The following is a 24929-nucleotide window of genomic DNA, read 5'->3' as shown; positions in this document are numbered from 1 at the left end:
CAAACAACGGAAGACTAGCGAAGAGTGTCCTACTTCAACGCAAGGTATGACGTATAAACTGGTGTGCGACTACGTGCAAAAAGAACATGCATATGTACTTGAGTGAGAGAAAGTATCTGTGTTCTTTGAAAAAAACATTGCCAAACTTGCCCAAATATTGATATTAGAGTGTTCTGATCAGTGCTTTCTTTTCGCATACTTACCGGTGGTCTTGCCGCTGTCGGGGCTCGCAAGCTCGGATTCCTTGTCCTCGATCATCGACCTGCTCTCCTGATCGGCTGCCGTCAGACTCTCGTCGGGTTTCTCGATCAACTCGGCGGTATTCTTCACCTGGATCCTAGGTTTCGTCTCCTGGACCAACGATTGAAGTTGCGTTTGACATTCCTGATTGCTCGACTCCTGACCGCAGGATTCGGCGTGACCGGAAGAGTGCTGCTTTTCGTGCAACGCCATTGTCGAGTATCTAACGAACGAGTATCCGCAGTTCGGTCTGGTACAATGAAAATGCCGATTAACGCGATTGCTGTGACAGCCGGCCAGTCGACAGTCGACCATCTTGTCGTAGAAGGCGAAACCCGGCGGTATGTCGACGTTGTCGTGGAAATCTTTACTATGCATGAGCAATTGGTCTGGCCGATCGGTAGAGAAGTGGCACCGTAGTTGCGAACAATGATGGTGCCTGATTGACCTAAGCACGCAGGCCGTATCCGGGCATCCTTCCGAGTTGTACGTAGCAAATCCCTCGGGCTCGCCCAGACTGTTCGAAGGCGACACGCTACCCTCTCGGTCCTCTGTTAGCATGTTAGACGTTAAATTAGGAGTTTGCGGTTTCGGGAGTTTAAAACTCGTGAAGATCGCCTGCGGCGAATCGTGAGTGTGCGTCGCGGGGTCGCCGCCCGACCAGATTTCTATCACACGATTTTTAGGTGGTCTACCTCGCTTCCGCCTGAACATTGCGTCGATAGTCGTTAGATGGGTCAACGTAACGTCGGAGGAGAGAGCGTGCGAGGAACAAGAGAGGTTCAATTGTCGGCTGTACTCGTGGATCTTGTAATGTTGCAATCTGCGAAACGGCTTGTCGGTGGAAAGTATCACTTCTCGGCAGTTGTCCCAATTGCAATGATAATGCTTCTCTTTGTCCGCGTACGGACAATTGTCGTCGCAGCCACCCTCTTCGAAGAAAGCGTCCGTTATGCGTTCCTGGGTCTCGTGTTCCTTCAGATGTTCCCTGACTTCCCGGGGATCTTTCAAGGCCGCTCCGCAGCGGTCCAATCCGCAATGATAATGTTCTCTTCCCGCGTTACAAACGCAGTCCGAGGTCGCCGGTACCAGATAGGCCAATTCGGCGGCGGTGAGTTGTTGAGACTGTTGATGTTGCTGCTGATCGAGATTAACGGAGCTACCGCTAGCCGTAATAGTTGTGGTCGGAGCGGTGAGATCCATTGCGAGGTCACTCGCACTTTGGAAAGAATCTTCCAAAGAATAGTACGACGGAGAACCTCTGCCCTCGTTCGAGCTCTCGCCGTTCAGACTTAGAGATAAACTTTGAGCGCTCAATTCGTCCGGCGCCCATGATCCAGGTGGACGTATGCCACCACCTACGGCGGTGACCTGCTTGTACTTCCGATAAGCCAGTTCTGATTCATGACGCTCATGTTTTCGTTTGTGCGAAAAGAGCTGGCCGGAAGAGTGCAGAACGTAGCTACAGTGCGGTCGTATGCAATGAATGTGATTGCAAACACGGGAAAATCGGCACTGATCAAAGGGACAGGCCTCCGATTTCATGAACTTCTTGAAACCATCGCGCGACAGTTGTTCGTCCTTGATGTGATAAGACTTGTGCTTGTCTGGAAAAAAAAGATAACGAAAACCTGTAATTAAAATCACGGAGATTTCAAACAACGACGAGATATAATAAGGTGCGTTAAGTGAAAATTTATTAACGTAATTACTTCTCGGTATAAGAATGAACTTTGAAACATTTGACATGTTAAATTTTCAAGGCCTTGATTGACGACAGTCTCGACCCGGAACGCCGGCGAGCACTGATCACGCAAGCGTTCGTTCCTTACCCATATCGGCTTTATTTTTGAACGTGAACCGACATCCCGGTCGACGACAGTGAAAGTGCGTGGTCCGTTGTCCAACGAATTGACAATAGTCAGTCGCGCAACTCTCAGTGGCCCGAAATCGCTGGAAGCCCTCTTGTATGATGGCCGAGTCCTTGCGGTGGTAATTCGCGTGCATCTGCACGTCCGATGTCGATATGTATACCTTGTCGCAATTCTCGTGGATGCAATGATAGTGGGTCTGCTTTCTATTGTGCGGACAGGCCCGGCCGGGGTGCTTTTCCGAGCAATCGTCCATCGGCGAGTACCTCATGAAGCCGTGCTGCAAGGACTCGTCCCTCTTCTTGTGCCACTTGAAGTGCCTGATCATTTCCTCCTTCTTCACAAACACTCTCCCGCTGCAGTCCAGACAATGAAAGTGCTCCCTGCAGCCCAGTTCCTTGCAATACGTACTGCCGCATTCCTGACTGGATGCATATCTCCTCACATATCGGGAATAATCGATGATCGGTTGGGACACCGAGGTCTTGGAACCGCTCATCAGAGAATCCGCTACCGGAGACATGCTCTGCCTGAGCAAGGCTGCGACAAACGAGGGAGGATCTCATTTATTAAACTTAATCTGGATTATCGAGTAGACGTTACGAAAAATATTTCGTAAAAGAATAATAAGATCAAATAAACGAGCTACTAGTCCGACAACGATTGCTCGTTTCTATTTAAAGTGAACGCCACGTTAATATAATTTTAATTTAGCGCCTAAATATGCTGTATTAACGAGATATTTGTGAAATATGATAAATTGAAAAGTTGCGTCTTTCGAATTGAAAAATCAACGGGTCTCAGTAGGTCACAAACTGCCCTAGAGATCTGCACGAGATTCTCGTCTCGTCACGACTTTCCGTGTGAGTCGAGATAGGTATATCGGTCGATACCAGCTGGGATCCGCTGGTACGCGTTCCCTCTACAGGCAACCATCTTATTTTACCGACCGTGTGTTCTGGGGCAATACCATCGTTCTGGACAATACGGTTCGCGTTCACCTCGCCAGATGAGACGCGCATACCAGAATGACTTCTGATACACATAGCGCGAGTTATGAGCGCACCGTTCGTCGACCTATGGCACTCTCCCGCGCGACCGAAAACTGGTTGTCCGATGGGCGCGCACGGGCACGCCGCGAGATAAAAGAGAGAGGGCGGAAAAAAAGAGAGCGCGGGAGAGGAAAGAATGGTCGACGTGAAAAAAAGAAAAAAAAGAGAAGAAACTATCGGGTCGATCGCAATACGCATATGCAAAAAGCGCGGCGTGGCCGCGGGCGAAGCGCCGCGGTGAGGCGCGTAAGCATTTGCCTCGGCGTATAGCTCATAGCTCTCCTAAAAGACTCGAAACGGCCGCGGCACGCAAGAAAATATTGAGCGCGAGACGCAATTCGGTTGACCAATCCTCGCTCGCGATAATTATCTCCCGAGGTAATGCGCACACGAGAGATGGAAATAAACTGCGCGCACACCACGCCGTTCTCCCCTTTTTTTGCCTAAACGAATAATTCTACAGTTAAAGCACTCTCAAGCGGCCGCATTTACATTTCTTGCCCGGATGTATTTAAATTTTATTATTCGGGCATGTCGAATACCGTGGACGGCGAGCCCCTTCCACAAATGCCTGCTCGTGCTTTGCCGCCGGGCATTAGATTGATACATTGTACGTCGAAATTCAAGTCTACGAAATTGAGCGGCGTGAGATGCGATGAAAGGATAATTGTACATAGACAGGCTATATCGGCGAGAAATAGGAACAAAGGCGCATTGCGGCCCACGTTGATTTATCGGGCGCTACGGAGCCGATCATAGAACGATAACAAATCATGTGTCACATAGCCCGAAACCGAATGTCCCCGGGCTCGAGTGTTTTAATCCTACAACATCTATCACACGCGTCATCCAGCGTTTGGTGCACCCTACCAGGACGAGGTCGATTCTCAGAAATTCCTACTTGCTGACTGCAAGGCGCGCGTTTGAATGCCCGCGTGTTCAGGAACGAGTTTAAAAATTGTCGAATATTTCTCGTGGCTCGCGGGGACTCCCTGCTCTTCGTGGTATATGTGCCGTCAGGAACAGAGGGAACGCGCGTACGTTGGCCGCCCGTGCGCTTCTGCAAGAGCGTATACGCGCCCCGCTACAAAAAGAGAAAGGGTTTAGTCTTCGGGGAGAAAGAGAGAGAGAGAGAGAGAGAGGCTAAGAAAGTAAAAGAGAAAGAGAGAAAGCAAAAAAAAAAGAAGAACGAGCGTTACGAGAGGGAAACAAGTGTGGCGAGGGAGAATTCGGTACACATTATTCTCCCGCGTTACAACGAAGAAACGTAGGTCTTTGAGGCAGCGAGTCTTTTACATCATTTCTACGCGAATCCGAAAAAGTTCTTCCGGCACTCGTATCGATGCGATCACTCTCCAGCGAAGTCGAGCAACTCCGGCCGATTTAATAATAAGCGCCGGTGTCACCGGATATGCTTCCAGTTACGCGTCGTTGCGTAACATTCGGTTACGGCGATTAACTTATCCTCTGGCTGAGTAATTACGCAACGCAGCTGCGTATCTCGATGTCGCGTATCTCGCGCAGCCGCTCATTAAAGGCACCTTTGGCTTTCACGCTGCGGGAAACTATTGTTTGCACAAATTTATAATCCGCGTCGGTTGCTGCCGCTACGTTGTTTGCCGGGTCGAAGCTTCAAGTACGTAATCGTGGAGTACTCCTTCTCGCGGGCCAAGGCCTACGTACAAGGCATCGTCGTATTAATCGAGGATAAATATTAAAGAGCTAGAGTTCGTTCCCGGGAGAATATCATGTGCACACGGTTTGGCCAACTCCTTCTCCGTATCCAAGAATGTCAAACATTTCGACGCTTAATTATGCAAACCGGGAAGCGTGCCAAAATCGTGATAGTACGCAAGTGAAACATACCGCAGCCTTGAAACGCCTCGAAGAGAAAAACTGATCGATTTACAGTCTGGGAGCACAACGAATGACGTTGCCGTTCAAATTAAAACACTTACGGAGAAGATTAACAGAACGTCCCGTATTTCGCATCGTTAATATTCAACTGATCTCAACTTACTTAATGAAATAAAGCGGATTTCATTAATTTTAATTGCACGATTAAGTGCGGACAGCGAGAAGCAACAATGAGCGCCGAGCCACGGCTCGAGATTCTAGAAAATCAGAAGACGTAATTTCATAAAAGCTCGTCATGTTTATTACAGCATTGTGAAAAATGCAAGATGATCTAATACTCCCCTTTCAGAGAAGAGAGACACCACCTACGCGTGGTATCGCGCAGTTACCGATGGCACCGAATGGAGAATATGCACGACGTGACGGGGCTTAAAGAGCAAATCTTAAAAAATATGTGAAACCCCCTGGACGACACGTAGTCGGGGCTCCCTTCCTCCTCGCATCCAGCGGCTTTGAGCTCGAACCCTTTTATACGTAGTTCTTAAAGCTGCTCGGAGAGCGGGAAGTTGGGAGCCGATCCCAAACCGTGGAGAGATGGAAACGGGACGACCATCCGAGAGGCGCGGCGAGGGGGGGGAGTTAAAAATTTTCAAAAAGGCCCGAACCTGAAAAGACCCCGTATTTCAGGGTCGCTTTCCTTTTTTATCATTTAATCCGTGGGCCGAGCGAATAACCCTTTATACCACGGTACCACGCCGAAAACGGTCGCTACCTCCATCGCGCGCTCATGCGCACTCCTATCCTTCCTTCTCGCTCTCTCGCTCTGTGCACTTACACGTGTGCCCACACGTACGCTTATACGCGCGCACGGAGGGGTTCACGCAACCTATGGAAGTGCGTGTTTGGATAATGCGTCGAGTGCCCGCTGCGCTCGCCAATTCGTCGTCTTAGCCGCGGCGACCCCCATTGAACGCTTTTTCTTCTCGAGAGGTTCTAAATACCGGTGAAAAAAAGAAAGAAATACGTGAACAGGCACAAGGTACGGACGTGCCCTCACTAGCTGCTTTTTCCTCTACCCCCCCGGTTAGGTTCGCAACCCTTCCTCGATGGTCCTCGTCGCGACATTGTTTCCGGAAAAATGGCTTCGCGAATGGTACCGCCGGCCAGATGCGATTTAATAACCCAGAATCAACGTTAGAGTACTTCAATATCGATTCGCAGCACTTCTGCCGTATGGCGAGCGAACAAAGACTAATTTCCTTATCTTTATTTTGTTCTCAATATACGATAGTTGCCACGGGATACCGAACGGCATAATGAAATGTACATTTGACGAAATTACAGTCAATAGATCCGAGACACTTTGCATTGAAAATTCATAATAAGCCGTATCTTTAATGTAATCAGGACATGTCTGGATATAGTTCGATAGATAACTGAATGTGTCAATAGCGATCGTTTGTATTAATGCGAGTCAACTGACTGGCGTGACTGATGGATTTCTAGCGTCTGTCCGAACGCAAGCTCGGAGTATGTCGGCGCCAGCATCAGCGGAAACTCGTACAAAGGGAGAGAATATATGGGGAAAGAGTAGATGATAAGGGGGACCGAGAGGTAGAGAGAAGAAATGTGAGAGGGGAAAGTGAACGGAAAGGGAGAGAAAGAGAGCGAGCGACACTAAACTATTCTAAGATCCGCGAGAGTGTCGCGAATTTATTGTCTCTCGGCAAATGTGGCGACGTTATTTCTGTCAAAATTACGTTATGGTTCCTATTCCCTCGTTTTCCCTGCGTCTACTAACTTTTTCCTCGCTGTGCAGTCTGTTTCTTCTTATCTCTCATTTTCCAATCCGTCCATCCAGGTCTCTTAACCTTCAGCTAAGTTTCTTCCTTTTCTTCTCTCCTTCTGCACGTTTCTCGAAGCAATAATCATCGATTCCAGAATGAATATTATTACACAAATTGCATGACGAGGATGACGAATGCCCACTATAATTTCATCCGAGAGATCTATTTGTTTCAGTCCTTCTCGAACCGTTGAAGACTCAGGACAAACCGAATTTTTAACTATTGACCTAAATTTTACATACCGCTGTACATCAAGTTTCATCTAATTGTTGTTATAATTTAAACCTTCATACTGCCGGGACGAAACCTAGAGGAATTGATAGATGTCTCTACGTGAATAATGCCGAACATAACATTATTAATTTGCGCACAAAAACTATTAGTGAATTGCGAGCGGTCCGTTAGAATGTGGTACGTATTATATTTTTAACACAACTTTCTTTTTGCGAATTTTATCTTACGATAGTTAAATATGCTGAAGAAGACGTCGTAATGTCGAAACGCGTCCGTTTCTGTAATTATTCGTAATCGACATCGCGATGTAAAATAAATTGTACTTTTATAACAATTCTATACCCTTTTCCGCTCGTTATAAATATATTGACCGTAAACTCAACATCTGCTACTTTACTGTTCATCTGCAAATCTTTTAACGATAAAACGTAGCACTTGTCTCCAAAAAACACTCCATCCTTTAAACGTTAGCCGTCCCCTAAGTAAAAATCATCGCTCTAAGTGGTCTATTAGCTTCTAATGTGACAAAACTTAATTCAAAATGCATTTCTGGAATAATTGGCGCCACAAAGAGATTGCCGTCACCCGTTTAGCACCTTCTCTGTTGGCGTGACGTCGCCGCGTTTCTTCTGGAGACTCATCCTTTTCTTATTGCTCGACGCGACCGTCGTAGGCCGTGGAATCATTCGGGACGAGAATAAACGTCGTTATGGCCGTTCTCCCATTCGTGGCGAACGGGTTCATTATAATTAGTCCGCCCTCTTTACCGGGGAAGGTAGCGCGAGGTGACGACCGAAAGGGGGGGGGGGGAAGAAAGAATAGGTTCGTCGCCGACCCTGCATCGCTCTGTTTTGGCCTCCATATTCGCACAGGATATCTCGATAGATGCCCATCAAACGCAACTGATTTCAACGTTGGATCGTTTCACGCGATATCATTTTCATAAGAAAAAAAAAAGACTCTTCGTCACAGGAATATCGCAATATCGGAACGTAGTCACGCGCAAGTTTTTACAGATTTGACAACACGGGTTTTTAATAATTCAGGAAGATTCGGTCTCTCGCTATACTCTTATTGTTTCCACTTCGCTGCGCACATGCCTAATGTACCTTCTTTCATCCAATCAACGTCAGCGCAGTTAGCTTATGCAACTCGACGATCTCAACGTAACGGCTTTAAGAAACGGGTACACGTGTCGTGACTTTCCTGTCGGAGAATCGAGCATTAAACAGATGCTTGCAGATGCGTCGACGTGATGATACCGCCTTAGGATTTATAACATGCAAGCGACAATTTTACGATTGGCGCCGCGATCATTCCTGCCGTGACGGTAGCATTATTTTAAGGAAATCGAGAAAACAGTAAAGAATCAGACTTTGCCTGTCTAGATCTTCATATCGCGAAAATGGCAAACGCACCCGTTTCGATTCCGTTTTCCCTCGATTTTGCTTTACGAGGACGCGTTAGTTAATATCGCGGCACTGGTATCGCTTTACCCACGGTAAATGAACGGGGGGTTCGCTAGTCTCTCTTTCTTTAATCCGGCTCGCCCTCGTCCCGCCGGACGCTGTAGCGTATAGATTTTTTTCGGGGCAGTATTACACGCGTACTACTTAATACACCCTCTTACTCTCCTTTCCCCTCCCCTTGACCCCCTTATGCAACCCCTTCTTTTTTAGAACGTTGCGAACCCTCTGCGCCCTTACTTATGACGGGCGCGTTAAATTTAACGAGGGGACGCGTTGCCGTGCCAAATATTCGGATACAATTTTTAAATCGAACATACAAATAAATTCTCGCTCTTTATCGATATAGAATAACTCTGTAAAATGCCAACATTCACGGATTCCACCTGCTACCTGGATTCATTTTCTTGGAACAACTGTGCTATAGGAAAAATTTCTTTCGTGTTCCAGATTTGAAAAATTGAATTTGGACGTTGAAGGCCTACTTATCTCAATTAGAATTCGATTCATCTCGTAATAGAGAACTTTCCTCTATATCTGTGTCGGTATTTACGAGTACGAGTAAAGAAACCCTGACAACACGACGATGTCTTGATGTGGAAAAGAAAGGTGCGCGATCCGGGTAAAACTGTACTCGGCACTTAATACTCCAGCTCCAGTTTTCACATCCACCCCTCCTCGGTTTTACACTAGACGCACTCCCTCGTGAGCTTACTTACGTAGGACGCGCACAGTTTTTACGAGGGGAAATGCCGTGTGTAACATTAGGCCCGATATATAAGCGCGCGCAATCTACCCCCTCGCACGCACACAATTTCCCTCTCCATTGGCCCCCAAAAAATAAACAGAAGCGAACCCTTTCTACAAATTCAAATAGCCGGAAGGGGAAACCGCCGCGCCGGCTTGCTCCTCGCGATCCTCTCTTTTTCGCTTCTCTTTGTTCGACTTTCGGAAAGTTTTCGGCGAGCCTGACAAAACGCAGCTCGCCACGGATCGGCGATCCGCTGTCAAAACAAGAAATTCGATTCCCGTGATCGAGAGAGGAAGAGTCTCCCCCCACTCGCGCGATAGATCTTCATTCAGTGGATTTTTGGCGCGGGGGGTGACGCGGGGTGGCGATGAAGAAATAAAGAGATTCGACGTCGGGGAGATCTATCGATGAAAGTCGTAATGAAACATTGGAAACCGATTACCCCTATTGACGGTCGAATAAGGTCAAAGGGAAGCGATTTGTCGCAGCTCTATCGGCAATTGTAAAACCGTCAGAGCCAATTGAATCAGGACACACAATAGAAATGAATTTCTCAAAAGTTACCAGTACTGGTGCTAAAAATGTAACTAACGTTTATCAGCAATTCTCAACCGCGACTGCAAATAGCCATCTACTGTTCGCACATTGATATTTTATTTATGGCTGTCCGATTAATAAAGTTCACATCAACTGCTAATGATCGATGTAATACTGTGCTTTCCGCCTGCTGGTCATGTAATCTTCTGGTACCGGCGCTGCGTAAGACCAGATTAGCGTTAATCGTTTCGTGTTAGCTTTCTAGAGAATTAAGTCCTCCTTTCACTCCTCGTTCGCCTCCGCTGGTCCGGCCAGCAGTTAGTAAAACGACTGCGACCGCGTTCATCCGTCTTCATCTGTTTCGAATTTGAAGTAGCGGCGCGGGTGATAAACAAGAGCTGTATCACGCACGATGCCAACAGCGTCGATCACGACGGCGGTCGGTTATCTGTCCGCGTTAATAATGGCGTGCCAATAAACAATTTCATTTCCACGAGGAAAATTATGGGCGAGCACGCGCAATGGACCCTCGGCTTCATATTTCTCGCAGGGTGGTTTTTTGTTTCTCCCTGTCCACCGCGTTGCCTGAGAAAAGCGCACAGCTCGGTGCGGCCGGCTCGTTAACGGAAATTTACGACAAACTGGCGCAACGAGCTTGCTCTATGAGCGTCATACAGACTCGCACGTGTACCGGCAAGGTATCCTTGATGCGCGTACGCGCCCGCGCCGATTTTTCTCTTATCCGCGCGCCGGTACCAGGCATTCCGAAGTTTTACCAAGTGCCGCACAGCAGCCGTGATTTACGAGATCGCGTATCTAATAACTTTGAATATTCTCCGGGCGCGGTTATACGACTGTTAGCTTAACAAGGCGGTTGGACGAGCGCGTAACGAGCGCGGGCTACTATTTAAGCTCGTCACTATTTTTCATCGACGCCGGAGACTCGAGAATCATTAAATTATTCACCTGTTTCTTTTTCTATTTCATCTCCCGTGGAATGTCAAATAACGTCTGAATGCAAACTTACTCGTGGCTTTGTACGATCTAATTACATTATTCGACGATGACTGAAACTATCAGAATAAAAATATCCTGGCCTATCTAATCGGAGGATATATTTTGCATTGCATATCCGATGAAAAATATAATCGGGTTTTTGATTAAATTTCATCGTTAACCGTAATGTTGTTGGATAAATTTCATCGAATATATCCATAATTTAATCGGAAAACTTAATCAGAAAAATCGATGGTCAATTTTTCATTAGAAACACTACTTAATCGATTTGTTCAATTAAAGTTTTTCTCGAGGTAACAAAAATATTAATTTTTTAAGAATTATATTATTATCTTGTTGTTTTCACCGGTTACCGATTTCGCATACTTAAGCGTTTCGACAACCATTTTGAGATTTTAAACTTCTTGCGCCAAAGCGATCTTCGATCACGCTTCGAGCAACGATTCGTCAATTGGCTATTTTTCAACACTAGCATTGGCAGCCCGCACGATTTCGAAAGACCGAGGGTCGTCCACAGCGGGGTAATTAAATTTAGAATATTTTTTAAATTTCTCCGATTCCACTCGCATGATTTGGCACGCATCGCGCCTATCGTCTCCGCCTCGTGCGTACTGGCAAAGAAAGAGATGCAAAGGGGCGCGAAAGAGAAAAACAGGATCGGTTTGGAGCGATCTTCTTACATTGGAAAATTCACGAGGCCGTATTGCTAAATCATCGACATGTCAGATACATTCGGAAAGTATTCGTCAAAACAAGACAGAATATGACAGGAAAAAATGAATATGTGTACTCCAAATATATTGGAATCTGTTGTAAATAATAATTGACTCAATATTAATTTTTCTCGTAAAACGCGAGAGTACATTTACTTTTCATAACACTTCATTAGAAGCGACAGATTAAAGTCTAGTTTAAAAAAGATTTATTGACGTGTGCGTCAATTAACAGCAAATGATTTATGTGAAAAACGCCTCGGCGGTCGAATTGGTGAGACGCCCGCCTAGTGGGTGGGAGGTGCAGGTTCAAACCCTGGACGAAGTATTATTTCTCGCAATAGACTTGAAATAAAAATGACTCAGACACTAAGATCCTGTCTTGACTCTTATTCCTTTATTACTTTGTATTTGTGTTTTCACATTAGAGGTTTATGAATTTTATTTAATTGTTTATATGAAAAACTCATCGCCGTACTGAAATCCTTTCACACACGGCCCTGACCCTCTGAGTCTCCCAGGCCGTTTTAGTTTGGCCTAGCGCTAAAACAATCAGCGACTTCGTGGTCTTGGTCTCGACCCTCTTCGACCCTCTTTAGCTCTCTCTCCCTTCCCCTTACTTCTCTCTTTCTCTTTCTCTCTCCCGGCCGTTTCCACCGCCGGTACTCGCACGGAGGCCGCCAATTCTCCTTTTTCTTGCTTTTCGCGTCAAGCGCGAAATAACAGACGGACGACCGATGGAGCCGGAGGGATGCCGAAGGGGAAGCGACGAAGAAGGAAGAGTCGAAGAGCTAACTCGAATTACTAAAACGCCGAAGTGGCAACGAGCTCCGGGCGAGCGAGTTGCGGCGAAGAGCGCGAGACACGAGGGAGGAGAAAAGGTCTATTTATTAACGACGAGCCCGCGGGAGTCTGCGGTTTTCTTCGTTCTCGGGGAAAAGCGGGCCGCGCATCGCAGATCACAGGGATTCGCAGAAGAACGGAAAAGCAGTACCGAGCAAGTGCTAAAGGGGCGTTGAAAGATCGGCCTGCCTTTTCAATCGTTCCGAAAGATCTCGTAGAATTATCTCACACTATCAACGTTCCAACTGAATATCAAGCGCTCTTCACCCACTGGACGAAGGAAGGAAAAAAAGAGAAGAAAAGATATCGCGTCCGAAAACTTGGGCCGGCATCATCCTGGTGGACGTGATCGGAAACTGGGGGCATTAATCGCGGACACATTGCCTATAATGCCCCCACTATGTATAACCGAACTTTGTACGGCTCATTACAAGCCAGGACTCTGACGACGAACAAAACACGCGGCGGCGACGAAGAACGAGAATCAGTAAAGGCGACAGAACGGTGGAAACGCAAAACGTTCTTGTGCAGAGAAGAGAGTTGCCTCTTCTTCCCCGCCGGAGAAGCGCGTTCCTTTCAATCTCTTTTTCGTCTTCTCTCTTCTTTCGCGTTCCCTGCGATGCACCCCTCGACCCCCTCGCGCCTGCGGCGCGGCGAGGCGCTTCGTTTCGTGATTATATTCTCGAAATAGTCAACCGGATGCCGACCGACGATGCGCCCGCGGATATTCCGTATATTTCGGGAGACCCTTTTTTCGAGCGTAAGCGAGATACGAGCAACGGAAGACGCGGATATGATTTGAAAATCCCGGGTGCAGAAGATCCAGTCGGACTAGAGTCGATTTATTTTCGAACAAGTCATCGAGAAACGTAGAAAGATAGAAGAGAGATTTGCGTGAAAACTCGAGTTAACGTTTAAATTTCGACGTCGTATGAATTTTGACGACGGAAACACGACAAGCGGCTTGAGACACGCATCCGCACCATCTGCAATCGAACTGCTCCGAATTGCAGCGGTCACGATCGGTGATTTGCACAGCCGGAAAGGCGCAAAACGCGAAGCCGACAGTCGAGGAAGGTGCAGTAGAAAAAGATCGGTCGCTTCGTCTCGCGGCGAGTGTGTCCGAGGGTGCTGACGAGCCTGCCGTCGTCTCTTTCTCGGACGAGTGATTGATCAACGATCGGACCCGAGGGACACACCGTGTAATTTTCTCGGCGCGAGTCCACTTTCGAACTCGTCGGCGATGATTAAGAGTCATCCGTCGGCGATGTCTTCATTTCGCGGCAAACGCGGTGAAGGGCTTCGCAGACCTATCGACGACGTTTAACTAGGGTGACGTTACAGAGAAGACGTTCCGCGCCTCTGAGATTGATGGCCGTAAACTGTTAGAGCTCATTATTGATTCGATTTGGCTTCCAAGAGTCTGCTACGCGTCTTTTATTAGATATTGATTTCGGAAAATTTATTTCTTGCGCTTCACCTACTTACAACAGTTATCCTTTGCTCAAAATAATTATTTTATTTAACTTCGGCACGAGAGAAGAATGTTGTCTCGCGCCTCGAAGGTGAACTGCGTTGTTTTGTCTAATTCTAATTTCGCGCGGATAATTCGATATAGCCGATATGAGAATATAGGCATGTTCTTGGCGATTGAAAAATCGCGAAACGACGGCCAAGAAAAAACGAGGACGTGAAGCGACGACAGCAGGGCGGAGGAGACCGGGGAGACCATCGTCCGATCGAGCAACGATGGATTCCTGAGTTTCGAGGACGGCATGCGATTGCCAATAGTTGTTTCCCGATACAAATCGATCGGGGCCAATCGCGCGGCCAACATCGCGGCATTCGTTTCGTCCGTTTCGCAATTCCCTTTTCGAACCAGCCATTTTTATCGTCTCGGCTGCCTCTAGCTTCTTTTGCTCCCTCGGAATTGCATGTGATAAAATACAACGCATAAAGCACTGCGAGGAATTGAATTAATTAAGCTGGACACTGTAATTAGCGGTGCCAGTCAAAATCGTGGTGAGAATGGCGGGATTCAAAATCTGCATAAAACTCTTTCGGCATGTATTCCGTAATGAGGTAAATGACACGTTGCGCAAGGTGATGAGCGAAATCTCTGGCGTGGACCGTGATCTTCGGGATCATCCTCCGTGCAAAAAACGAGCGTAAACGAGCGGAGATTCGAGAATCCTCTCAGGGGCCTCCTCCACTCCTCGAATCCTCGCTCTATTAATTAGCTCGCGGCAGCCTGCGCCCGCCCCCCCTCCCGCTCTCCGTTAATTTACTCCACGAGTGTATTTTATTTTTCGCAAGGATCCTAAGCGCGCTCCGGTCCCTTCGGGGGTCTGGATCCCGCTCTATTAATTAGCCGAGGCCCTTTTTTCCCGTACGCTAAGTTCGTAAGATCCGTCGAATCCTGAACGGGGAAACCGGTGGACGGAGAAAAAGGAGAAGAAGGGAACGTCCCTGGAATTCCAAGATCGACAAAAAGGATGGCAGATATTAATACTACTCTTGGTAAAGGTTGATTGGACCTCTAAATATTTCGCGTGATATTGTCGTAAAGCTTGTTATCGGAGAGTTTGGAACGTGTTACGTTAACAGTTTTATATGTAGCTCGTCGCGTTACTTACTTTTTTTCACGAACAGTGTACTCGCACAAATCTTGTACATTTTATTAATATAAAACGATTGTAATATTTGGCACGATAATGTAGTAACAATTAATTAACTATTTCAACATCGAAGCACCATCCCCTTTTTACGCAAAGCGAAGAGTACAATGCGCGTTTACGGAAAAATGTCTTTCTTCTGCAGCCCGATAGCATCGAAGCCACGTAAACGATACGGAACGGAGGAAAAAGACGAAGGAAGATGGAATCGCCGACTCCGGGAGCTTCGGATTGAAGGGACGAGGTTCGGCGACATGGTGGTAGAGCGAAAAATGAGGGACGACATTCCGTCTGTGTACCGATGCATTTCGGTGACCGCCGCGACATCCTTTTAATGCGATGATCGCGATTCCGCGGGAGGTAAGAGATTAATAAAAAGTTGAAGAACGATAAATTAGACCGACGACGGGACGACGCGAGAAGACGTCGTAGAAACGTGGGAGAGGGGGACGAGGATGAAGGGCCCCGTCACTGGCGTTGAGCCCCTTGGGGCCGGACTGGCGATATAATAAATTTTATATATAAATAATAAAATTTCGTATCTCTCCTCCGTCTTTCAGGCGCTGCTGGGTTTTTACGAGGCAGGGGATGACGATGGGGAGACCGGTGATGACGGGCCGTTTCGCGAGAACGCCTGAGAACATGAGTGGACCACGAATTATGGCGCGAGCATTGTTTGCGTCCACCTCGACGAAATTGGCTATTGTCTGCGCGGGTCTAGGTGAACCGCGGCAATCGTTACCGCGAGTATGCGATGGCAGAAATCGTTACTGTATTTTTATCGTCGCATCGAAAAATCTCGCCGGGAACAATAAACTGTCGCTTTCATTACGAACGAAGAAATTGCCTGCGTTTCTCAATAATTCGATAAAGCCAAGCGTTTCAAAAAGAGAGAAAAAAAAGACAAAAAGCAGAACAATGCAGGCTGTAATTTACCTGTCAAATATTTACTTAGCGGTTAATACGTAAAGTTTCAACCCCTTCGAAGCGTGGCGGACGGTGCGTGTAAATTCGTTTAAAAAGTTTCGAATGAACCGTGAAATTCGTTTTCTTCTCCGTCTCCGTCGCTCTCTTTCACTGCACATATCGCTTTTTAATGGTATTTCTTCAAGGCTAACGGTTGCTCGCCCGAGAAACGGACGTGGTAACAAAACAGCGATCGTCTGTCATCACAATCGCGTCGTTCAATTTCGAATAATGAAATCCGTTTCGCGAGTTCAAACACAAACGAAGATTAACGCGAAAAGCAGTAGAATTACATACAAATGAAAAATTATTCCCTTACAAAGATGACTGTTCAAACAAAACTCCATAAAATGACAGATTCTATTCTAGTCAAGTTTTTTCTCAAATATCAAGTAGATATTTAATTTTTTATTTAAATACAGACACGAGACATAATAAGTGTTGCTTCATTTAATTTTTTAAATACAATGTCCAAGAAATTTAGAATAAATTTCGCAAGATATCTTACGTCACTCCTTAATTGAATAATCTTTAAAGTTATATATAATGGGCGATGGAGTTATTGATTTAGAGTAAATGCTAATCAGTTTTTTAAGTTAATAGGTAACTATATTTGGCTATCGAAACTGATTCGGCAATCCTGTGAATACAACATACTCTTCTTGCGATAATAGTCCAATATACCTTTCACGATCTCAAATTGCTCACCAAAACTATATATGAAGGCAGTTAAAATAAAAAATTGCCCGCGTCCGAGCGTTATGAACAGAAACTAACAGTCGCCGAGGCTTTAACTCTTTGGTGTTTGAATCGTTGCACGTACGTGGATCCGGCAGGTAATCTAGTGGGGGCGACGGATCGTTCTCTCGGTGAGGCCAGCGGGGGAAAAAGCAGCGAGGCCCTGAAGGGCTCATAACCGAGGCTATATGCAGAAAGCGGTGCACCAGTTATTTATCGTAGCTCCTGTTTATGCTTTATTTGCTATTTGCTTGCTTGCTCGGCCGCCTGCCCAGACCGGCAACCCATGTAGGCAGGAACACGCGCATCTACATAGAACACCTACAATATCCGTCTTCTAGACGTAATTTCGCGTTAACGAGTCTGTTTCGTGTAATTAAACGTGTCAAGGGAGTCGTTTATATAACAATTTCTCCGTCGATTATATCGAAGAAAAGTATAATTCTAACAATTACTGTCTTCCAGGACGATCATTTCATTGCGACTTAATTACTTATTACGACATATGTGCACACAATATATATAAGGGAACAGAATAAAAACAATAAAAATATTAAGATGAACGATCTTTTTTTTCTAAATTGTTTGCGCTGTCATATTTCAAGAATTATGCGTCTGGACTAATTAAGCGATTCTCTTTACGAATTGACAGATGCGATCGTTAGGAATCGACGTTGTCGATATTACTCACAGTCGTAGCGCGATAGCGAGGCTTAATTAAATTGTATCTGTACGAAATTGATGGTTACAGATATCAATGAGGCCATTAAACTTGTTCGCAAACGTATGTATGTCGAACAGGTGCAGGCTGGTGGCGCACGTACAACGGCGATAATTGTTAAAGTCGTAAATTGTTATAATTAGTAAAGTCCACTGGTAGAATTTGGCCAGCGAGAAATGCCCGTCATCCAGTTAGACCGAGATGGTGGAGTGCGAATCATTTTCTTCCTTTTACCTTTTACCTTCAAGGATGTATCTCAAATTTACGCTCAGCGATAAAATGGTAGCAACTAGGTTTATTTCCAGGTTTAACGAGTCTGCAAAGATGCGGTATAATCTCATGTCTGGACCATTGATATTGAAATTATTCCGTGTACATATATGTACGCTGTTTGATTCGGGAAAATTTATATGTTTAGGAAATTTAGCGGGGAAAACTTTCATTAATTAAAAATTAATTTTAGAACGAGTTAAGTGGTATCGGTACTGGAAAATTTATGCATGCAATTGAGAAACACAGTTCTCAGTGTGATGTGCGAGATATCAATTTCAAAATAAAAAAAAAGCAAAACTATTGACATCTATATAGATAATTGTAAGAGCTTGTTATTCGAGATACCAATCTTGGTAAATGACAGACTGGTAGTGCGATTCCGGAAAACTCGCGCTTGTAGCGAATCTACCGAAGCTTAACAGTCTAATGTTCGAATTACCAATCTCGCACAAACACATGATACGTTTACATTGCACGTCATTGATGGTGATTTTCTTCACGGCGTAATATAGGCACCTCTACGAAGACAAGGTGGCAGCGGCACGTCGATGTCAAACGCGGAGAATTAAAAGGACGACGACGATATCGGGAGCGCACGACGGGGGAAATAGGAGGATAGCATCTTCAGCGAGGAGGAGACAGAGGAGGAGGAAGGGGTGCACGAGGAGGACAAGGGGAGGGAGAGACGAGAGAGGAGAGTCGAAGACACTGCGAGAAAGAGAGAATAATGCGTTAAAGCAGCAACCAGCAACTACTCTAATTGGCCACTTTGTCCATTTATTCGATTTATTTAAATTATGGGACAATTGACAGTAGGCATTCTATTTTTTAAATCTCCCCGACCAACCGGCTGATTGGGCAAGATTGGCGTGAGACACTGGCCCCACAGATTCCCCAGTTGTGGGCTTAATCAGCTTTGATTGCTAGCGTCTCTCTCTCTCTCTCTCTCTCTCTCTCTCTCTCTCTCTCCCGCTCTCTCGTTTTCTCTCTTCACATCTCTTTCTCTCGGCGTTTTCTTTCTCTTTCCCTTTCCACGTACGCATACGTTCACGTTTCTATCTTTCTCTCGCATGCTCGCGTTCTCTTTCTTTCGCCGATACCCCTTGCCTCCGCAACCGCCTGCATAGTCGCGCGCGAACAACGTACACATTTTATTTTATTCCATTTCGCAGCAGATCCCACCACGCGTTTAATATCGTCCGGCCGACGTTGGATTGGCCGATCCGAAATTGTGGGAATATGTCACTGGACGAGAAAATCCAACGGGGGCCGCCCACTCTCTTTCTCTATTCGACGTTCTTTCTGCGTGTATCTCTCTTCGTCGTGATTGCTGTGATTTCCGTCGCGGACTCTTTTCACGGTTTCGACGGATAGGAATTGCACAATGGCCACAGATTACGAATCATTTGCGAACCATTTTCGAGAAAAATGGTGATTCGCGTGCCGATAGTGAAATGACGGCGGGGAGCAACGATTGATCTTAATAATGCCTCGGAGGAACATCGGCATCTTTACGTAATGCAGTGCTCCATCTATCACCAGTATGCAGCGAGCAATATTTCTATACACAATAATGGATTCCCGATTTCATCAAAGTAATGATTAATTTCAAAATACTCCGCATCACGGGATATTAATCACGGGGTCGGTCTTTGTAGTAATTAATGAAATCAAAACCTACGAAGCTTTGATGTCTTTCATTTGACTAGGTATATATTGCGCGTTTACATAATTCAAAAGTATTCAGAGTACACAAAACGTGTCTTCAAAGAATAGGGACAAGAATAGAGGAAGAGAGAGAGAGAAAGAGAGAGAGAGAGATTGATAAATCCTGGGTTTCTTTTATCACTGGCGGTCGAAGCATCCCCCCCTCGAACCCCTCGTGGGAGCCGCGTTGGCACTCATCCCATTTCCTTGATAATTCCCATAATGCTGTGGGCGGATATTCCAATAAAGGGGGAACAGCCCCTGGGTACAAAACACTGAAAGCGACGGACGGCCGCGATTCGTCAGGTTGCGCCACGATTCACGGGTTCGCGAGGATCGAGACAAATAAAGGCTGCGGGGAGAGCCGACGGCACTTGAGAGTCGGCTTACGTATAGCTTGAGATTTGTCACGTGGCATGCAGGAATGCGCGATAATTACTCAAAGATGCGGGCCCACTGTGCTCGGTGCACGCTGGACGCGCGATTTCTCCAGGCTTGTTCTCCACGCGTAGCGGCCGATTATTAATTTCTCGTTGGGAAATCCGCTTTGAAGGAGAAACGGAAATGGGTTCTCTCTCGAGTGGAGGCATTTCGCAGCCAAGGTAATTCCTGCAGCGAGCGTATGCGAGAAGATGCGAAAAACCGCTGCTGATAAAAGCTTTCGGGTTCGACTTGAATTTTGCGGACGAATGTTCAATTCGCCCCACACATCCGACCGCTTCCGACAGCCGGAATACACGCGGCCAGACTTCTGGCGAACGCGAACGCATACCAATTATTTCTATCCCGACGCCGTTAAAGGTCAGGCGTTCGTCGTGCGTCCGATCGGCAACATTGTCTTCTAATCATAGACTCAACGATTAAAGCTGTCGATTACAAATCACCCGGTCTAACTAGATCGCGGCGGCGAACGTCGACGATTTCGCATCCGCCACTGTCGAGTCTTTTTCCGCTTCGTTCTTTTTTTTCACCTTCCTTTTGTTCGCGCAAGCAGGGTCATCGAACGCGGCAGTCTCGATTCGAATCTAATTACGATCCCGATAATTCCGTCAGCAGGAGGAAATAGTAACTCACCGGAAACCTTCGGGTCAGCTGCCTCCACCTTCATCGCCGCCAGGCTCGCTATTGTCGGCGGTACCTAAAAGAAATACATTACGATGTACAATGCACCGGCGTGCCCAGGGCCGTACGCGAACGAAGGGGACGAAGCGAAAGGGGGACCCTGCCGCCCACGCGGCAGACGCGAGATGTTTCCGTAAAATCTATTGTACGAAAGACCGGCTATTCCGCGAACTAATCGCGTTACGGCCTTAGGCTCGCTCGTAATGGCCGCTTAATATCCTTCGTTAACCCTACTGCTACCAAGTAATGAAATTATCCCGGGGCATATCTGCCACGGCATTTCAATTTTGACCAACCAATTTTTATATCGACGTGTCGCATATTGGACTCATTCACTTGCGAAACGACTACATTTATCGAATATTCAAGTAGGCGCTAAAATTAAAATCAAGAGACCTGAGAAGAGACGCTACTCGAAGGGAGAGAGATCGGACGAAGAAACGACACATATTGGAAGCCCCATTGCGGTGCAAATTATTCGAATGCTGTACGATTTCTGAAGCCCTAGCTAAGATCCGAGCCAGCCATGTCGTTGAATTTATGAACCGGTTACTACATCGTCGTCTGTCTCTCGCCGTCGTCCCCTTTCCTTTCGTTGGCGTTGAATTTTCCGTCCGTCTCGAAAATCACTCGCGATTTAATTTCTCCCTTCAACTAAACAGAGCGAACGAAGCGCGACTTGCGACTGAAACCACTTGAAGAAATATCTCGGCACGCAAATTTATCCAAAGTTTCGAATTACTTTTCGTATATAAATACGGCACAAACGTATTCTATTACGCCGTGACGCGTCATTGTCGTTCGAGGAGATTCTCCATACCGATCTGTGAACTTCACTCCTAACGAGGAGCAACCTCGTGCGCTCGATCGAACGCGCGCCGGAACAATCGATTAATTCCGTCGAATCTAATAGAACTCGCCTCGCGTACGTGACCATTGCGTTCCATCGATTCTGCAATCTCTAATCGAACATTTATATTCCTCGCTCATAATTATCGGCTACCTTCCGTACCTAATATTACGGATTGCGGCGTATCGCGCATAATAACGTCGAGCGAATGCAGGATGCTTGGGAAAATCTTTTCGCATACGCCGTCGGCGATTCTGCGGAGAAACGAGGGGAATAAAGAACCAGACATGTTTAATAGTCGCGATATACGGCTCTAAATTAATGCACTTATCGCGGACGAAAAAAATTGACATGGAGAAAACGCGAACGCGAAATGGAAAATAATGTGCATCACGATGTATATAATGCGGACGTGTGCATCTAGGCACGGAGGGGGAAGCGCAGAGGGCGAAGAAAGAGAAAAAGATCGGAATGGGACAGGGGTGGGGCGAGAAGAGTGGTGACGAGAAGGAAGAAGAGAATCGAAGAGGGAGAGTATGGGTAACGATAAGAGAAAGAAAGACGATGATAAAAGGAGAAGGGAAAGAGGGGGACACGCCGATGAAGGAAAAGGTGGAGGAGGTGGAGAAGGAGGAAGACGAGGAGAAGCAAGGAGAGGGCACGCGAGAGAGTATAGAGGTATATGAGAAAACAATAGAGCTGATTTGCAAACAATAGAATAACGTTAAGACTCGAGTATTATACGCCGTTGTTACTTCTTGTGCCATAACGCCGGAGAGCATATGCCCATTAATATTCAAAGGCGAAAATAATGTAAACGACACGACAAAAATCGGGGGAATAATTTCAATTCTCCCTGTATGGGATTCCACAGCAGCGATCCCATAGCTGGATCGTCTGCGCGGTTTCGTGTCTCCTCTTTGGTATTCTAGCATTTGTACTGCGATTACCGCGAAATCGTTTCGTTGATCGTAACTTAATGATAATGCGATCATGTTAAATTTTACATTGTCAAAACCCGTTTGCCTTAATTTCGACAACAAATCTATTTTTCTGTGTCTTACGAGAAGACGAATTTGACGAAATGTCTTCGCAATCGTTGAGTGTCAAATATGTTTATAAGAAAAGTATATGATAATCTTATTGCAAAAGATTTTGCAACTTTCTGGTTTGCCAGTGATACGGAAATTTTCGAAGCGAATTGTGGAAATAAATGGTTCGACGAATAACAGAAAACTCGAAGATATTCAACAAGCGAATGATCACCAGGCGGCGAAGTCTCTATCGACTTTTATTACGACGTATCATAACCGATTGTTCGTCGCTTACGATTCTAGGAAGCGCTGAATTATTCTAGCACACTTAAGCTCACACAGCTCCCGTTGGTAACTTTATGATCTGACTCGAGTCGAATGAGTCATCGCGTATTGTTTTTGGATAGCCCGCGGTTGTGTGGCTTTTGACGAAATACCTAGCGGCGATTCAACACTGCTTGAAATCTTTAATACGCTCGATAAATGCCCACATTTGCGCCTTTGTTGAATTCCTCGTAATAATAATCTTTAGAATCTGCGAGCGATTGTAAAAATTGCTGTTTCAGACCTTAAACGACACCTTCGCTGGAAGTGAAGATTCTATTCTACAACCACGGCTGAAGTGCAATGAACTCTGGAATGGAACCAGAGTAAAATAATTATTAGGCGAAAAAAAAACTTACTCTGGATTCCTCGGACTCTTCCCGCCTTACATTTTGAAAGAGTACGCTGCCCATCTGAGCCTGCAGATTCTGCTGTAGCAGCTGCGCCAATTGCGGATTCTGCGACAAAATCGCAGGATTTTGTTGCAGCAGTTGCGCCAATGCCGGATTTTGCACCAGTAATTGACTCAACGGTGAATTAGCCATGGCATGTATGGGGTGCTGTTGCTGTTGCTCCTGCGATTGATGCTGCTGCGATTGCTGCTGCTGCTGCAGATTCGGCGAGTTTGCGTTTGATGTTTGACAGGATTGCGACAGATTGCCAAGAGACGGAATCGCGCGTTGCGGACTTTGCGGAGTGTGCGGAGGCGTGGGTGGACTTCCTGGCGCCATCGACGAGGCGTCCTTCTCCTCTTTTACCTTCATTTTTCCTACAACAACAAGGAAAGACGTTTTAACGTTGTCCAACAAGACTTAAACGTACAACAACCAAATTTGGTAATATTCAAAATATTAATACATTTTAGAGAACTTGCAGAACGCAGAGTCGATTCAATCGTTTCGTAATCAATGACGAAGCCGTTTTTCGATATCGATAATGATATACGACTTCTTACTTGAGAAATCCAAGATGCGTAATATATATTATTGGAGCTAACTGAGAAGCGGGGAAAAGAGCTATCTGAATGTTGATGTATCAACGTTATTGACGTATTTACGATTCTCCGTGAGGCTTAACGAGAGCCGCGGAATATCTCGAGCGATCCATAAAATAGTTAGCTTTGGCTTCTTATCGGGGCCAATTTTAATAAATGACTTTTCCAAGCAAGCCGACCGCAAAGCGAATCGAGCAAAACGATTGAGGCTCAGGGACACAAGTTATTTATTAACTAACAATTCGCTGCAATTACAAGTGAAATTCGTGCGTATCTGCTTGATAAATGGAGACTCGTATAAGCCTCTTAAATTAAACGAACGCGAAAACTTTGCGCTCTAAAAATGCCCAAGTCTCGATAAGAAGCGTTATAAAATTGTAAGCTATCGGCCGGAAATGATCCATTCGGATCAATTCACGATTACTAGATTAAATTACTATTTTTAATTATTGCTAGAGGAGGTTGTGGCTCAGCATGTATTATTTCAATTAATAAGAGAAGAATGAGTTAGAAGAAATAAAAGAATATTGCTTCGCCACTGTGTCGAACAATTAAAATCCTATTACATACCCATATTTACAATCTTGCGAATATTCTAGAGTTCTGATCTTCGCCAGCATTCTGGCCACACTGATTCCTCGCAATTACTTTCTTTCCCTCTTTCGTAATTTTGAAAAGACTTTACAGAGGGGTGATATGCTTCCGGATTGGTCTAAAAGATATAGCAAGTTGGGAAGAGGCGGTGAAATCCACGGGGATATGCGGTTGGTCCAAAGCAGTACAAGAGAGAAACCACGGGGGAAGTTTTTTCTTGGGTTCGAAGTTGTGAAATTGAGACGTCTCAATTCTCTAAAAGCCACGTAATCGACTGCTGGCAGGTACATCTGCTCCGAACTATATACGGGGAAAAGTATAAAAAAGTTCCCAATACTACTCGATACCCTATTAAATAATATCTGTTTATTATTTAATCTTTTTGATAATCTTAATGAAGCCGATCATTTATACATATTATACATTTATACATCATATTTTTTTAACAAGTTTAGTTTAATAAATTTTGTGGGTCATGTGTGCGCGATAAATATAGTTAAATA

At 45.8% G+C, this 24929-nt stretch overlaps 1 protein-coding gene across 2 annotated transcripts in view; it reads right to left on the bottom strand.

The window, feature by feature from the left end:
• Nucleotides 1–24929, bottom strand: part of LOC105566866 — a 78800-nt gene that overhangs the window by 6483 nt on the left and 47388 nt on the right. For both annotated transcript variants that reach the window (XM_012021236.1, XM_012021237.1), the window contains exons 5-8: nucleotides 23198–23607; nucleotides 20583–20646; nucleotides 2073–2651; nucleotides 204–1847 (exon numbers count right to left, since the gene is read on the bottom strand). In XM_012021236.1, coding sequence (XP_011876626.1) covers nucleotides 204–1847; nucleotides 2073–2651; nucleotides 20583–20646; nucleotides 23198–23607 — 2697 coding nt within the window. The remainder of the gene's footprint in view (nucleotides 1–203; nucleotides 1848–2072; nucleotides 2652–20582; nucleotides 20647–23197; nucleotides 23608–24929) is intronic.

This window comes from Vollenhovia emeryi, unplaced genomic scaffold (genome assembly GCF_000949405.1).
Source record: "Vollenhovia emeryi isolate VEMERY1.0 unplaced genomic scaffold, V.emery_V1.0 DF939142.1, whole genome shotgun sequence".
In the NCBI taxonomy this organism is placed as follows: Eukaryota; Metazoa; Arthropoda; class Insecta; order Hymenoptera; family Formicidae; genus Vollenhovia; species Vollenhovia emeryi.
Note: the sequence above shows the minus strand (reverse complement) of the source record. Positions and strands in the feature narration are given on the sequence as shown.